The following is a 16,347-nucleotide window of genomic DNA, read 5'->3' as shown; positions in this document are numbered from 1 at the left end:
GAAAAAAGTGTAGTGGGTGAGAGGGATGGGAGAAAGAGAGAGAGATAGAAGGATGAGAGGGTATGGTGTGTTTGGAAAGGGATGGTCGCGTGAGAGAGATGAGAGGAATGGGTATGTGTAGAAGAAGGAGATTAGGGAGAGAGATGGGGTTAGAAAAAGTTGTTGGGCAATTTTTGTCCGGCCCATGAGCCCATATATTAGGCTATTTTATATTTAGGTATTCCTTAAGCCCAAATATATATATATAAATAACATTAGGTCTTTGGTATTATGAGAGAAGGGGATTTGATTGAGAAAATGAAAGAAAATTAGGGTTGCTTTCGGGGCACTATTCTAGGGCTCAAGGGTGAAGTTACAGGTTCCTTTCATCAACTTTTTGGGGAAGTCCCTCTGGTATGTTTTCTCCCTGATTTCTTTATGTTCATGTTTTCTGAGGTGATGGATTCCCATCTCAAGTATTGAGATATTTATATAAGTTTTTAAGGTGAAGAAACCTGATGACTTAATTATTGTATCCCCATTTATTGAAGTGAAAGAAATTTTCTTCATGGTTTTTTTTATCTCCATTTGGAGGGTTTTTCCACATTATATTTGGTGTCCTTTTTTTTTTGGTTGAATGTCCTTGATTATCATTCTTGATTCTTGTTAGGTTGTTATTATTATTGAGGGATGGTTATTATTGATGAGTGATGATTAGTATTGTAGAGGAATCTTTTAACCTTGGTAGGTGAATACTCTAGATCTCTCCCTTTATCTTCCCAATAAGTGGTATTAGGGTCTGGTTATAGGAACTCTTATTCTTGAAAGGGATGGAAATAAAAAGGAACTCAACCTCCATGATAAGACTTAAAAATTCAAATTAAGCTATGTGGGAGTCCATGATGGAAGATTTTCTCACCATCAAAGATTTGTTAGATAGTTTTGAAGGTGAAGAAGTTAGACCCAAAGATATTTTTGATTTGGAATGAAATAAGATGAACAAAAAAGCAATTGCCTATATTAGTCAATGGATTGACACATCCTCATGTCATCATATGGCAAATGAAACAAATGCCTATAATCTTTGGAAGAAATTGGAATTAGTGTTTGAACAAAAAATTGATAGGAATAAAATTTTCTTATTAAAGAAGTTAGTGAACATAAAGTTAAAGGAAGGAACACTAATGACAGATCACTTGAATACTTTTCAGAGTATTATTAATAAGTTAGCTACTATGAAAATGGTTATGGATGATGAGATGCAAGCGTTGTTGTTGTTGTGTTCACTGCCAAACAACTAGGAAACTTTTGTTGTGACTATTAGCAACTCTAATCCGAATGGTGCATTGTTTATGGAGCTTGTGAAGGAAAATTTGTTCAATGAAGAGACAAAAAGGAAGGTTTATGAGACAGAAAATGCACAAGCCCTCATAATAGAAAATAGAGAAAGAAATAAGAATATAGGACATTAAGGTCATGACAAGTTTGAGGAAAGGTCCTAATCCAAACATAAAATCAAATGTTTCCATTATGGAAAAGAAGAGCATATGAAAAGGAATTGTTGAATTTGTAAAAGGGAACAAAATAAGCAGAATCAAGAAAAAGAAGATGACAAGAATACCACAGCTTCTGTATCCATCAGTGATGAAGTTTTAGTGGCTCTAGGATCGTTCACTAGGAAGAGTTTTCAACTTACAACTGATACCAATTCAAAGTTGAATTGGTGCCTTTTCATTTCAAGGTTAGCTTCAAAAGAAAACATAAACTTTGGTTGAAAATGGTTTGGTTTCAAGCTAACAAAAAAGAAAGTAATGGGAATTACTTATAAAGAAAAGCGTCTCTTGGAGTTTCGGGATCACTGGGGTTTGGCTCCTCATGCAAAAACAGAGTTCCGGTCACTTTGGTTCTTTTCGTCACATTGGAGAATTAGCATATAGTTCATTCTCCAACCGGTATTGTATAGATGCTCTCCTTTTATGGATTTCAGCACTAATTCCCTCTCACTGATTCATCTTGCAATGGCTCGTGCCTCTCACCTAGCAATTACCATTCAAGGTGATCATTAACCTTGGACTTCCCTTCTCAAGCTCGCAAGAGATAACTAATGGATGTCTCCTTAGAGTCCAAAAGCTTACCAAGTGTTGGCAATTTTAGAAAATCCTACCTTCAAGTCACCTCCCAAAGGCTCGCAAGAGGCAAACTAGTGCATCTCAATGGACGGAGATCACTTGCCTTACCAAGTGTTGGCCCAGGTGAATTGAAGGTGTTTTAAGTTAGCTAAAAACATAGAAATCATAAACGGGTTACACTTTCTCTTCATTAACAGCTGAAACAACAAAACTCTCAGTTCTTGCATTCGACACCTTCCCCGGCTACCTTAGCTCCAATAGAAAAAAAGCATAGCCACCCATTCTCTGAGGAAACATCCTCAGAACTTGTTTGGCTAGTAATGAAAAATACAATCAAATTGAGTAGGTAAGGCAGAGCAAAGCTCTGTATTTTACTTCCTTCAAAACTATACAAAAAGTTGTCTTTGAGAATAAGCTCCTGAGATCTCTTTGTAATGAAAATTACAAAACAATATATATGAGGTTATTCACCCTTTTTGTCCTTACTTAACAACTAAGGAATCCTATAATTGGTGGATTACAAGGAGAAAATGGAGATTTAGACATCAAATATCTGAAGCAAAATATCAAAAAATGTCGGTCGCAAATATCTGGAAGCACTTGGGAGAATTTCGCAGGCGCACAAAATGGCTACAAAATTTTGCAGACGTACAAGATGGCTGCGAGCTGATTTCGCAGCGCTGCGAAATTGGCCTTCAACTTGATGTGATCGGCTTCCAATGGCTCCAACTTCTTCATTTCAACTCCGATTCATGCACCGTTTGAAGCGTTGGATTTCTAACTTCCCGAGCTTTGAAACGACATATAGTATGCATCAAATGGACTCCAGGAAGTGCTCCAAAAGTGTCAAACAGCTGATGTCCTCTTGGATTCTTCATGTTAGATTTCTCTCTTTGCTTTCATCCTTGCATTCATGATTGGCTTTGGCAAAGGACCATAAAGCTCCAAAGCTTAGGTTCTTCACGTAAATGAGCTTCCAATTGCTTTGCCATGGATTCCATAGAGCTCTCCTTAATCTTGGATTGCTTTGGTGATCAAATTACTATCAAAAGCACCAAAACTTACACAATTTGATTAGAAACAATTGCAAAGGTACTTAATATGCTAATTGAGTTAAAAGGTAATAAAAACTACTCAAAAGTGTTTAAAAGAGTTAATTACAAGCTATCAAATAGCACTTTTTGAGTAGTAATCACTCCCCCCAACCGACATATTGGTAGTCCCTTAGCAATAGAGGAGAGAAAAAAAAACTAAACAGTAATATACTTTACAAAATCATGCTGATCACTTCAAAAAATTTTAAGTGGCATGATGAAACGCTCACATGGGACATTAAAGATATAAAACTCAAATTTCAGCAAGAGTTATCAAATACTTTACCTAATCACAATTCATAAAGAGAAGGTATTATGCAAATTGAAGCTTTAAAAGAGTTTCCACTGCCAAAGGGTCAAACCTTACTCTTCCACAAAAATCTAAGTGTTACTTGATAGCTTCCGAATATAGTATGCTAAACTAATCTCTCCCCCCAACCTAGTTTGTTTCCAACACTTAGCAAACTGACCAAATTCAATAGGCTAAGAACGCACCCTTTTATTTCACAATTTTTTTCATTGTAGGAGTACAAGGCTTAAAGGTATTCTTTTCTAAATTGTCTATGTAACGGGGGTCCATCGATGACTCCCAACCAATTAAGGTTTAGGGCATCAAGCTTTAAGGATCTTTCAACCACTAACTCCTCGGATTTTACCCCAGACTTTTGAGAATGAAATTTTAATACCCAAGCACCTATAGTGTGTTAAACTCCACCTATTCACCCTTGTAACGAGCATTGAGGTCGGTGACACCCAACCAATGAAGGCTTAGGGCACCAGGTTTTAAAGATTTTCATCATATACCCTTCAGACCTTGCTCATGTTTCAAGGCAAGCAAACATTTTTCTTTCTCTTTTTTTTTTTTAAAAGCTCATTGGCCTTTTATAAGGTGTCCCAACACTATTAAATGAGGTCAAAGGTACCAAGTTTAAATTTTCCTAAGTCAAGAGGGAAATAGTTTTTCATCTTATAATCGGAACCTATTGTGCACAGTGTGTGAATAGCTTAAAGTGGAAGAACTAAAGTTGAATTCAATAGAAGTTTCAACAATTCATCAACTTTAATAAGCATAATACAAAATCTAAGTCAAGTAAAAACAAAAATTCGATTTCTCTTATTTTAATTTGAGAATTTTTCCTTAATAACCATGGAGAGTAGAATAAAAACTTAAAAAATTTAAAATTAAACAAAAATAAACTAAATTACCAAATACTTAGTATTAACAACAAAAAACCTCCTTCCTCAACTCTCCCCCCAACCAAGCTGAACATTGTCCTCAATGTGGTATGAGCGATTGAAATTACAGGGAGGAAGTGGCGCCTCCTGAGTGATATGAAGTTCGAGTAGAATAGGAGAAACCACATGTTTCAAAAAGAACAAAAGATATGAGTAGAGGAATTAAAGTAAACTAATGCTAAGAGTGCTAAAAAATTAATAGATTTGTATTACTTCATGAAAGTACAATATAAAGGCAACAAGTAATACAATCAATCCCAATATATAACATATCAAAAGCATGGGATTACAAGTGCTACTATAATGAGAAAATACATAAAGGAAATTATGGAAATGATCAGATAGTGGGAGTTTGATGATGTGAAGATGATGGCTCAGGTGGATGTCTCTGTATCTCCTATAGTCGGCTCCTCAGCGGGCAAAGTATGCTCTGAGAGGATAGGAGTGGAGTGCTAAGGAGCTGATGGAATACCCAGATGGTGCTGAATCTGCCTCAAGATGGCAGTATGCTGAGTCTGAGTGGCGATAATCTGCTCCTGATGAGCTCGAAGAGCTGTCATCTCCTGAGTAAGGATGCTCTGAGAAGTGGTCAATGCCTGCAAAGTGTGACATAGACTTCTGTATTCGGAAATGGATATGGCAATCCTAGGCTCAGATGAAGGAGAGGGCTCTGATGTAGCTGGAATAACAGGGGGAGTCTGTGGTGTGGCAGGAAGAGCAGAAGGTGTAACCTCTGGTATAGGCTCTGTAGAGGCTCCCATGTCAGTTGGTATCTCAACCGGCTATGGCTCCTCTGGCTGCTCTAGATGTGGAATCTCTGGATGCTCTGCTCCAGTTGGGGCTCCCGGCTCTGCACCATAGGCTGTCATATTCATCCATTTTTCGAGAGTGAATTTCTCTCGGCAAATGCTCTTGCGCTCAAGCTGAGGCTCTGATGGATACCCCAAGTGCTCTAGAATCTGACATAGCAATCTGGGGAAGATGAGTGGAATAGCATCTGCTCTGAGCAGCTTCTTCCTATGGACCTTCTCTTCAAAGTACAGAAGAGCGGCCATAATGAGACGATGAGGGCCAAAGAAGAATCCCTCAGATATCCTGAATAATGCTTCAAGTAAAACTCCTCTCCTCTGCACCCAATACTAAAGTGGATAGATGTTATGGCGTAGGAGTGCATCGATGAAAAACATGCTAGGAGGGAGCTCCTTCCTCAATAGATACTGATGTGAGGATGCTCCTTTGGAGATAATATGAACTATGTCACTTTGGACCGGATGAGTCCAGACTCGATAATCCTTTGGATGGGCTGGCTCGTAGGGAATACGCAATGCCTTTGCTATGTGTCTAGCTCCCAGAATACCATGACGTCCGTCTATGGTGAAGTGGATAACGGTAGGATCTCGGACCTGGTGTGTGGTCATGGACTGATAGAAGTCCATTGCTATACGGGGATAGAAAAAATTCCTGGGAGTCAGCAAATGCTCCATTTGGTACCTCTGCAGCAGATGGAAGGAGTCCCTGAGCTCGAGCTGAAGTTTGAAAGTGGCTGTGTCAAAGCAGCTCGGAGTGGAATGACCTAGCCTTGTAATCCAAATTACCCTAAATGGGCGACTGAGTGACCATGGGACGCTTGATAAGTACCTCAGGAGTCATGCCTGAGGGAATCTGAGACTCTGTGGGTGGTGGCTGAGACGGCTGAGGCTCTGCTGGAGGCTCTGAAGACGGCTCCGGAGACGACTCCGGAGATGGCTCCGTTAAGTCAATTGGCTCTGAGTCTGATACCTTGGCTTTCTTCTTTAGGGGAAGACCACCGGACCTTGTCTGATAGCGCCTTACCGGAGGACTCAATGGTACGGCTTCAACCGGAGGTGGGATGACTAGTGGTCGTAGAGGCTCGGATGTGGAGCCTTGAACAGGGGTCTTTGTTGTGGCTCTCTTGCGGCTTGACAAAGACGAGGACTTAGCTCCTCGGGTTCTTGCCATGGCTGATCGAAGGAGATGGGCGGAGTCGCGCGCGCGGGTGGGGTTCGGATGGGAGGGCGAAGATGGAAGGTTGCTTTGGTTTGGCTCATCTCTGGCACCTATTTGAAGTTCAAATGACCGGTTTAAAACGAAATGTGGAATTTGTAACGTTCTAAAATGGATGCTAAGGGTTGTTTTAATTTTCGCAGAGGAGGGTTGATTTCGCAGCAAAGGGGCATTTTCGCAGCCCTTTTCGTAGCCCATTTCGCAGCTGCGAAATGAGGGTACTGTGCTGCGAAATGGCACTCGTGTGCCAAAGGGGTGTTTCGCAGCCGCGAAAATTTTCTCAGAGGGGGGCTTGGGGCTGCGAAATGATTTCGCAGCGAAGTGGCGATTTCGCAGCGAAGCCTTGATTTCGTAAGGGACTTTTTGGGGTTGCGAAATTTTTTCGCAGCAAAGTGCCGATTTCGTAGGGGCCTCCTTTTGGCTGCGAAATTTCGCAGACCATTGAATTTTCATGGCTCTTAGCTCCTTTTAGCTCCAAGCGACCTTCCTTCATTTTCTTTGCAATTTCTCCTACATTAGATCATTCAACAAGATTAAATTACATATAAATAACACAATTTAAGACCAAAATTAAAATCAAAAGAATTAACAAGGCTTTTAAATTAACAAAATTTAACAAAAAATATGGACTTTGGTGAAACCAAACCCATCTAACCCTTTTCTGATTAGGCATTTTGTGGCTCAAGGAGGTTGATTTCCTCTTTTTCTTGCTTGAATGACTCAATGAATGGCTTGAGACGATGACCATTGACCTTGAAAGTGTCAATACTGTTGGAATTCAGTAATTCCACCACTCCATTATGATGCACTTGGTGAATAATGAAAGGGCCTATCCACCTTGACTTGAGCTTCCAAGGAAAGACATGGAGCCTCGAATCATAGAGTAAGACTCTTTGTCCTTTATGGAATTCTTTGTTGGAGATTAATTGATCATGCCACCTCTTCATCCTCTGTTTTTCAACTTTGGAATTGATGTAAGCATCATTTCTTAATTCCTCCATCTCATTAAGGTCTAAGCACCTCTTTACCCCGGCTCTGACCAAGTCCATGTGTAGACCCCCATTTTGGGGCTCGGTTTCATGCACTTTCATGCAGCTTGTCTTGCCAAGTGTCGCAACCTCAGGAGGCCACATGGCGTCTTTTAATTGGCTGCCATGGAATCAGATAGTGCTTTTTGATGAGCAATCAAGAGGCGACACCTGTGGGAGCTGCAGGAGGAAGGTGTCTTTTTTCTGTTGGAGGTGGTGCGTTTTTCTGGAGGTGGGGAGTGCTTTTCAGGTGGTAGGGTTTTTTTTTGGAGAGGGCTGCAAGGATCTTTTGAGAAAAAGGCTTTTGTTTAGTCGTTGGGAGGCAAGCAAGGAGGAGCGTATGAGAGAGAGGGAGGAGCTTTTGTTTGGTTACTTTTGGGTAGAGAAAGGGGGCAGAGACTGAGTTTTGGAGTGGGGGAGAACCAGAGAGAGAGTTAGAGTTTTCCGGAGAGAACAGAGAGAGAGGGAGAGTTACGGAGAGAAGGAGAGAACGAAACAGAGAGGGATTGGGGAGGAGCAAGCTGGATATTCAGAGGGAGAGACTCTGTTGAGGACGAGGAGGAATACGTAGGAGAAGAGTTTTGAAGGAAGAAGGTTCAGGTATCATCTCTATAGGCTTTAGCATTTTTTTTTATGTTCATGCTTTTTGTTTGGTTTATCTGGATATTAATGAGTGTTGGTGTTTGAATGTGCTCACTGTTAGTTGCTCATTTGATACATCCTTGATTTCTAACCGATTCCGTGCCCTCTGCCTTTGGGATTTTATGGGAAATATTGGTGTTTATGTCCTGATTTGGTTTTAAAACTCATTAGAAAAACTGTTTTGACCCACTCTAATATCTGAGCCCATTGATGAATACATGAAATGAGGCTCGCATGGATTCATTTAGTTCCCATTTATTATACTCTGTTTTGGATGTCTTCTTCTGTTCTTGGTATTCTTCCATGGCACATATCTGCTCCCTCACCTCCGCCTGAAGAAGCTATACGAGGGCTTTCAGTGGTTTTTTCTGAGTTCATTCAGACTTGAGATGCTCTTGTTGTTGAGAGTCTCCAATTTCTGGCTCGTTTGATGGCCTCTGATGTAGCTGGCATCGTTGATGGAATCATTGTAGCAAGAGATGGCTCGTTTATCCTTCTTTCGGACCAAAGCTGGATTTACTTGAAATATCAAGATCCATGAAAGAATTTCATGAAGGATGAAATCCTTGAAGAGATTGTCAAAGCCACTGGGTTCTGTTACAATTTATTTGGCATTTGGGTTGATTGTGAGGGTTGAATGCCATTTGATATCGAAATCTAAGTTTCCGGGACCAAGAAAAGCCATGATTAAAAGATTTGACGCGTGTGTGGTGCCTCAAATTGCTGGGAGTGTTCCTTATTGAAACTGCTATGTATACCGATGGGTCGCTATACGACTGAATCTCTCTGATAGAGATGAGTGCAGCAGCTGTAGCCAAGAAGTCACCGTGCCCATATATCCACCCTTCATGCATGTCGTTTCGTCATTACACCCAGCGTTCCAATGCCAATGCACCCAGAGCCATACCCTTTTTTTTTCTCCATTAATTACCCCATACCATCATACCCATAACCTCATGCATGACTGAACCCATTCATACCCATCACCCTCTGTTCGTTTCCTACACCCCGCATAACCTCCAAAATCCATCCAAAGTCCTCATCAAAGTTCCATGTTCACCCATCCATGTGCATGAGAACCCCGCACGTCACTCACCTATATCCTTCATACCCCTCATCTACCCTCCGTTCCCTATCCCACGTGCACGGATACTCATTAGCTGAGGCAGTTTGTATAACATGATAAGAGATACAGAGCAAATGAAAAGAATTATGCAGATAATGAGGAAAGTAGGTCTCCGTCCTGATGTTTTCTGGGTATCCAAGTACCGATAATGCTGAACTGAATCCCCTTTCTTTCCTCGGCACTACCATGCAGTTGAATGCAAGCTGTGCGGACTTGAGAATTTCCCTTGTCCATTGGCCAACCGCACCTGATCGATGAGGTTTCATGTGAGGTTTATGTGGCAGCTTCCTAGGCCTGACCGACCACCCAAATTAGATGAACACGCACTGACAGAAATGATGAAGAAACTGTTCAAGAATTACAAAAAATGGGGCAAGTACTTGGATCCGAAAAGTGGCTTTTGGCTACCCGGCACCTGAATCCACACGCAGGCCCACTTCGGTGTGCATGCTACTAGCTTTGTGCTGGTTCCTAGCCCTAAATAGTCTACTAGACGATGCTAGAGAGTGACAGGTGGGATGCATGCCTGGTCAGGCCCATCAGCAGTTTTCATGAGCATTGCACCCATCTAAGAGATAGTACCTCAGCCTATGTGTTTGGTTTAATTGGAAGGAGGAACAGAACAAAGAGGTTGACCTCATTCAGATTATGGATGCCATGATAGACTTGTTTACCATTCCAATATGAACCTTCATTTGGATTTCAACTCAGGTTTCGGCATGTCAACGTGGAGGTGATGCTTCCAATTAAATTGACTTCCAGCAAAAGTGAAGGGTTTGCAATGGTCTCTGGAACTAGCATGGCTGCACCACATATAGCTGGAATAGCTGCCCTACAGAGGGACTGTCATTGGGATTAAAGGCATTGGGAGTTTCTGGACACCAAGTCCTTATAAAAGGATCAATATATGGTGTCCGACTTACATGCACTGAACCCTCTTGGATTCAGTCATCCTATGTGGCCCCACAAACATCCATCATACATTCCTTTAACTCATCACCCATATCTTCCCATGTCATTCACTCCATCATCCTATACCCATTACATACATACCCATCCATATCTTTTCTCTCTCTACCCTTTCATACCCATTTCATCACTCCTCATTCATCACACACCATCCCGCCCCCATTCATCTTTCCCATACCTTCTCTCATGCATGCGATTCATGCACATTTTCTTCATGACACATCCTTGCCTATTCCACCGTGCATACCCACACTCCACAACTACATCATCTCATACCCATATCCATACACGCACTCATCATCTCGCATTCTCTCTCTACACCAAGCTCTTCTCATGCGTCGTCTTCTCATTAATCCACCTCATGTCACCTCATTTCACATTCATATCTTCCATGCCACATCTCTCAAACCCGACGCCATCTAGTTTGTTGCCCACTCATTCCCTATCTCCCCTTGTATGCTCTGTCACGCTCGTTTACCGCCAAAGAAGTGACGCGGAGAAGTACTGACGACAGCATGATGAGTTCGCACCTCTTCTAAAGTAATAGCTTGGGGTTAGCATGGAAAATCCCGCAAGTCACTACTGATATGAGGGGGATTTTGCCAAGCAGTTATCCGCATGTGTGCATGGGGCTACAATGAGCTGTGATGGTGCAGGAATGTCTTTCTCAGAAAGAATTCCCGAGAAGATATTCAATGTTGTTGTGAAAGTGCTAAAAAGGGCCTTAAAGACTCAGAGGTTTTTACTGGTTGTTGCTGAAGATGCTGAAAGCGAAACACTAGCCATTCTCAGTCTAAATTAGCTTCGTGCTGGAATCAAGGTCTATGTCATCAAAGCATCTGGGTTTGAAGAAGATAGGAATGCCGCTTTGCAGAACCTGGCAACTCTCACGGGGAAGTTTATAACGGAAGAGTTTGGTTTGAATCTTGAGAAGGCTAGCATTACCGTCATCCAAATTGATGAGGCTGCTTTGAGAGAGGTCTTGCCTTTCAGGAAGTCCGAGCACGCTTTCTACTTGGACTGGGCTGTCCACTCTTTCAGGATCACCAACTGTGGTGTTCAAGACATTACCCAGATCCGCACCCGCATGTGCTGCTCTAACTTCAATGACATTATCCACTCTATCATTGACATGGACGTTGATGTGATCACAATTGAGAATTTCCGATCTGATAAGAAGCTCCGTTCATTGTTCCGTGAGAGAGTGAAGTATGGTGCTGGACCTGATTATGGGCGCATCTCACTCGAGTCTTCATTGGCAGTTCATCGTTTTCCATGGGAGAACATCCGAGGAAGAATTTCTTACTGCATGAATGACAACTTCCATTCTAAGGTCTTAAAAACAGTCAAAAACTTTCATTTGAAAGAGCTCACGGCCTGTGACAGTTCTGAGAGTATCTTCAAATCAGTTATGAGTGGGGTGCAAGCGATAATTGCCTACAAACCCTTTGCAAACAAAGAGTCTAGCCCAGAAGACGCCCAGGTTATATACGTGGATGTTTTTTTCATGCAATGAACAGTCTTGAAAAGACGTGCCTTACTATGATGACTTCTCATGGGTGATAAGAGGATGAAGGCTGCCAACATTCCTGGTGCTCTGTTGACTAGACCTCACTCCAGGCTGCATCCTTACTTAATTTCCCATCATCACATTTCCACTTGTTCGTCATCGCATGGTCACATATGGCAGAAGGTATCAGATCTTATGTGCATAACGAAGAAGAATATGGGTACCATTGACCGGAATTATTCAATACAAATGAAAGTTTCTGATATGACTTTGGTAGTGATGGCGCTGACAAATGCCTGAGGCGCAAGATACATAGCATCCATGACTTTGTTGAAAAGTGCAGTAGATGAGGAGCGTCATCATGATGTTTTAAAGCTGCGTAGACATGCAGGAAGTGGACTATTGGGTACGTTGCAGGTGAGCCTCAGCCTGGCAGAATGTATTTTGATGTGACATATGTTGTCCATGCCGTGAAGTTTGGCAATAAGGCTCCTCATTCACATGACCACCCCGGGGTACCTCTGATCAGTCCTCGCCCATCATCAGTTTCAGTATACTGATGATCTCGCAGTGTTCATCACTCCGGCTCCGTTGGGATTTTAGAGAAGGCATGCAACTGGTGTTCAAGGTGCACCAAGTTCAGAATCCCACTTTACATGGCCTACATGGCCGTCTTTGGGCCTTATGTTCTTCTGTCATTACTTCATCTTTGTTTTCAAAATAACTTCCTAAGCTCCATCTTGCCTATGATCCTCCAAATTTAATTCTCCCAAATAATTTCCATTCCTCTTTTTTCATCCTTAGCATTTTTCTTAGGCTTCAAAAACCCGATTTTCAATAAAACTTGGCCACCATTTCCTTTCCGGTGAGCCACATTTGAATTTTCTGTGATTTTTTAAAATGTTTTAAAATAAGTGTGAATTTATTTTCGCAATTCTAAGTGATAGAATTTGTGAAATTAATTCACTCAAAATAAAAATGGGCTTTGGTGGGGGCCCAACATATGAGACTTCATGATTGATTGACTGATTGATTGATTTGACTGCCATGCATAATTGATTTATTCTGATCTGTGACATGCATGAGATTATTTCTTAACTGTGCTCTAACCCCCTCTCTTGATAGCGCATGGTGGCCCACTGCTCAGGTACGTACCCACTTTCACTTTAGCCGTCTTCTATGCGTTGTTCTCATATGTGCATGATCACTTCGGGTATTCATTGTTTTCCTCATCAATTGCTACATCAACTTCATTTTAATAGTAGAGACCCGACTTTAGGGACTTAGAGGGGTGCTACGGTCCATACCGTACCTTCCCGATAAGTAACCTGACCCCCAAACCCGATTCGGTTTTTCGTAGATCACCTTTTCCAAAATAAGGAGTCACACTTAGGGTTTTTCTTTCTTATTTTGTTTACCCTTTAAAAATAAAACAAAAATAAGTGGCAACTCCAAGTCATTTTTCAAACCATGAATAAAAATCATTTTTCAAATTAAATAAAAATCGAGCTCGCCATCGAGTGGGAAACGCATTCGAGCAATCGAAATGCGGGGTCCACACCATGTTTAACTTCTTGATTGCCCACCAAGCCTTATATTCAACTTCCACAGGGCGATGACATGCTTTGCCATAAATTAGGCGATAGGGAGACATGCCAAGAATAGTCTTGTAAGCTGTTCTATATGCCCATAGTGAATCATGAAGCTTAATAGACCAATCTCTTCTACTCGTGATCACCACCTTCATCAATATATTCTTGATTTCCCTATTTGCTAGCTCAACTTGCCCGGAAGTCTGAGGGTGATAAGATGTAGCTACCTTATGCTTCACTCCATACTTGGATAATAGGGTTTCAAAAGGTCTATTGCAAAACTGAGTACCTCCATCACTAATTATGGCCTTGGGCACCCCAAATCTTGAGAAAATGTTCTCTTTGAGAAACTTGAGAACCACCTTGTGATCATTGTGTTTACAGGGGATTGCTTCAACCCATTTAGAAACATAGTCCACCCCCACCAAGATATAAGAGTTACCAAAAGACATTGGGAAAGGTCTCATGAAGTCAATGCCCCAAACATCAAAGAGATCAACTATTAGAATGGGGTTCATAGGCATTTGATTTCTTCTTGTCAGCTTCCCGAGCCTTTGGCATCTATCACAGCTCCTACACATGATGTGAGCATCTTTGAAGAGTGATGGCCAAGTAAACCCTGATTGCAACACCTTCATGGCTATTTTCTGAGAGGCAAAGTGGCCTCCACATGCACTTTCATGGCAATGGCTGAGGATTCCTTGTTGCTCTTCTTCAGGGACACACTTCCTTATTATTTGATCTGCACAATACTTGAAAAGGAAAGGCTCTTCCCAATAATAAGCATGAATCTTTGCAAAGAAGTGCTTCCTGTGTTGTGCTTTCCACTCACTTGGAACTTCACCAGTAACTAGATAGTTAGCAATATGAGCATACCAAGGAGTTTTTTCTAGCAACATGAGTGATTCCTCAGGAAAATCATCATTAATAGGTAGGACATGGGAATTGTGTGCTATAACTAACCTTGAAAGGTGGTCAGCTACCACATTCTCCACTCATTTCTTATCTCTGATTTGGAGATCGAACTCTTGTAATAAGAGAATCCATCTAATCAACCTTGCTTTTGCATCTTGTTTTGTCAATAAATACTTTAAGGCTAAATGGTCTGTGAAAACAATGATGAAAGACCCTACCAAATAAGCACGAAACTTGTCTAAGGCAAACATTACAGCTAATAAAGCTTTCTCTGTAGTTGTGTAGTTCCTTTGAGCTTTGTTCAATGTCTTGCTTGCATAGTAGATCACATAGGACTTTCCATCTTCTCTTTGGCCAAGCACAGCTCCTATAGCAAAGTCACTGGCATTACACATTACTTTGAAAGGGTAGTTGCCAGTTAGAAGCCCTCACTATTGGAGTTGTTGTCAAAAATTGCTTCAGTTGATCAAAACTCTTTTGGCATCTTTCATCCCATACAAACTTAGCATCCTTAGCCAAAAGTTCACAAAGAGGTTTTGAAAGATTAGAGAAATCTTTTATAAATCTCCTATAGAACCCTACATGGCTAAGGAATTGCCTTACTCCTTTTACAGTTGTTGGGGACGGCAATTTGACAATAAGTTCCACCTTTGCTTTATCAACTTCAATGCCTTTCTCGGAGATGATATGGCCAAGGACAATTCCTTGAAGTACCATAAAATGACATTTCTCCCAGTTGAGCACCAAGTCTTTCTCAATGCATCTGTTAAGAACCACTTCCAAGTTGACTAAGCATTCTTCAAATGTACCTCCGTATATGGTGATGTCATCCATGAAAACCTCCATAATTCGCTCCACCATATCACTAAAGATACTTAGCATACATCTTTGGAATATTGCAGGTGCATTGCATAAACCAAAAGGCATTCTTCTGTAAGCATATGTTCCAAATGGACATGTGAAAGTGGTCTTCTCCTGATCTTCAACATCAATTTCAATTTGAAAATATCCGGAGTAACCGTCCAAGAAACAATAGAAACGATGGCCAGAGACTCTCTCCAAGACTTGATCAATAAATGGCAATGGAAAATGATCTTTCCTTGTCACAGCATTCAATTTTCTATAATCAATACACACCCTCCAACCTGAAGTGAGGCGTGTAATGATTTCTTCTCATTTTTCATTTTGAACCACAGTAATCCCTGACTTCTTTGGTACCACTTGAGTAGGACTCACCCAAGGGCTGTCAGATATGGGGTAGATAATACCTGCTTGAAGTAGTTTCAGCACTTCAACTTGCACCACCTCTTGCAAATGAGGATTCAATCTTCTTTGAGGTTGACGAATTGGTTTAGCTTCTTCCTCCATGTATATATGATGTGTACAAACCAAAGGGCTAATGCCTTTCAAGTCAGATATTTGCCATCCTATTGCTTTCGTACACCTCTTGAGAACTTCAAGTAGACACTTCTCCTGATGACTAGTAAGAGATGAAGATATAACAACAGGGCATTATTTATTCTCTTCCAGGTATTGTATTTCAACTCCATGGGCAGAGGCTTCAAATTGAGCTTTGAGGTCTCTTCTTTAGCAACTTCTTGTGCCTCCTCTTTATTGAACAAAGGTAGAATCTCTTCTCTCCTCCTCCAACCTTGTAGAGTAGCAAGCACATCAGAGGGTTCAGGCAACCCTTTTTCAAGATCCCCAAGACTTTCATTCAACTTGTCTTGCATATTCTGATTACAGTGCTCCTCCACTAGAGTGTCAATAATGCATACCTCCTCTGGACCTTCTTCTTCTTCCGGAGTGATTAGCTTTTTAGACATATGAAAGATATTGAGCTCAAGTGTCATGTTGCCAAAAGTGAGTTGCATGAGTCCATTCCTACAAGGATGATAGGAACATAATTAGCTTCCTTCACAATGGGGTCCGTATCAAGAACAACAAAATTTTCTGGATAGTAGAAATTATCAACTTGAACTAAGACATCTTCAATTATCCCCCTTGGAATTTTCACTGATCTATCTGCTAGAGATAGAGTGATTGATGTTGGCTTCAATTCACCAAGTCCCAATTGCTTGTAGACAGAGTATGGTAGCAAA

General features: G+C 41.2%; 2 protein-coding genes across 2 annotated transcripts; one reads left to right on the top strand and one right to left on the bottom strand.

The window, feature by feature from the left end:
* Window positions 1-6,034: 6,034 nt before the first annotated feature.
* Window positions 6,035-6,418, bottom strand: LOC132254573 (proline-rich extensin-like protein EPR1). The gene has a single exon (XM_059740459.1). The coding sequence runs from the start codon at window positions 6,416-6,418 to the stop codon at window positions 6,035-6,037; it is 384 nt and encodes a 127-aa protein (XP_059596442.1).
* Window positions 6,419-10,865: 4,447 nt separating this feature from the next.
* On the top strand, window positions 10,866-12,012 carry LOC109123293 (uncharacterized). Its single transcript, XM_019222561.2, has 2 exons — window positions 10,866-10,976; window positions 11,031-12,012. Exons 1-2 carry the CDS (start codon window positions 10,866-10,868, stop codon window positions 11,742-11,744), a joined length of 825 nt encoding a protein of 274 aa, XP_019078106.1. The 3' UTR covers window positions 11,745-12,012.
* The last annotated feature ends 4,335 nt before the right edge of the window (window positions 12,013-16,347 follow it).

The sequence above is a fragment of the Vitis vinifera genome, chromosome 10 (assembly GCF_030704535.1).
Source record: "Vitis vinifera cultivar Pinot Noir 40024 chromosome 10, ASM3070453v1".
NCBI classification, from domain to species: Eukaryota; Viridiplantae; Streptophyta; class Magnoliopsida; order Vitales; family Vitaceae; genus Vitis; species Vitis vinifera.
The sequence above is the reverse complement of the archived record's forward strand: the minus strand, read 5'-3'. Positions and strand labels throughout refer to the sequence as shown.

What these genes read in the sequence shown, in the direction of transcription:
- LOC132254573 (XM_059740459.1), bottom strand. Translation starts at nt 6,418, where the DNA reads ATGGCAAGAACCCGAGGAGCTAAGTCCTCGTCTTTGTCAAGCCGCAAG.
- LOC109123293 (XM_019222561.2), top strand. Translation starts at nt 10,866, where the DNA reads ATGAGCTGTGATGGTGCAGGAATGTCTTTCTCAGAAAGAATTCCCGAG. An exon ending in AGACTCAGAGGTTTTTACTG is followed by an intron (nt 10,977 to 11,030) that starts GTTGTTGCTGAA and finishes AGTCTAAATTAG; the next exon opens with CTTCGTGCTGGAATCAAGGT.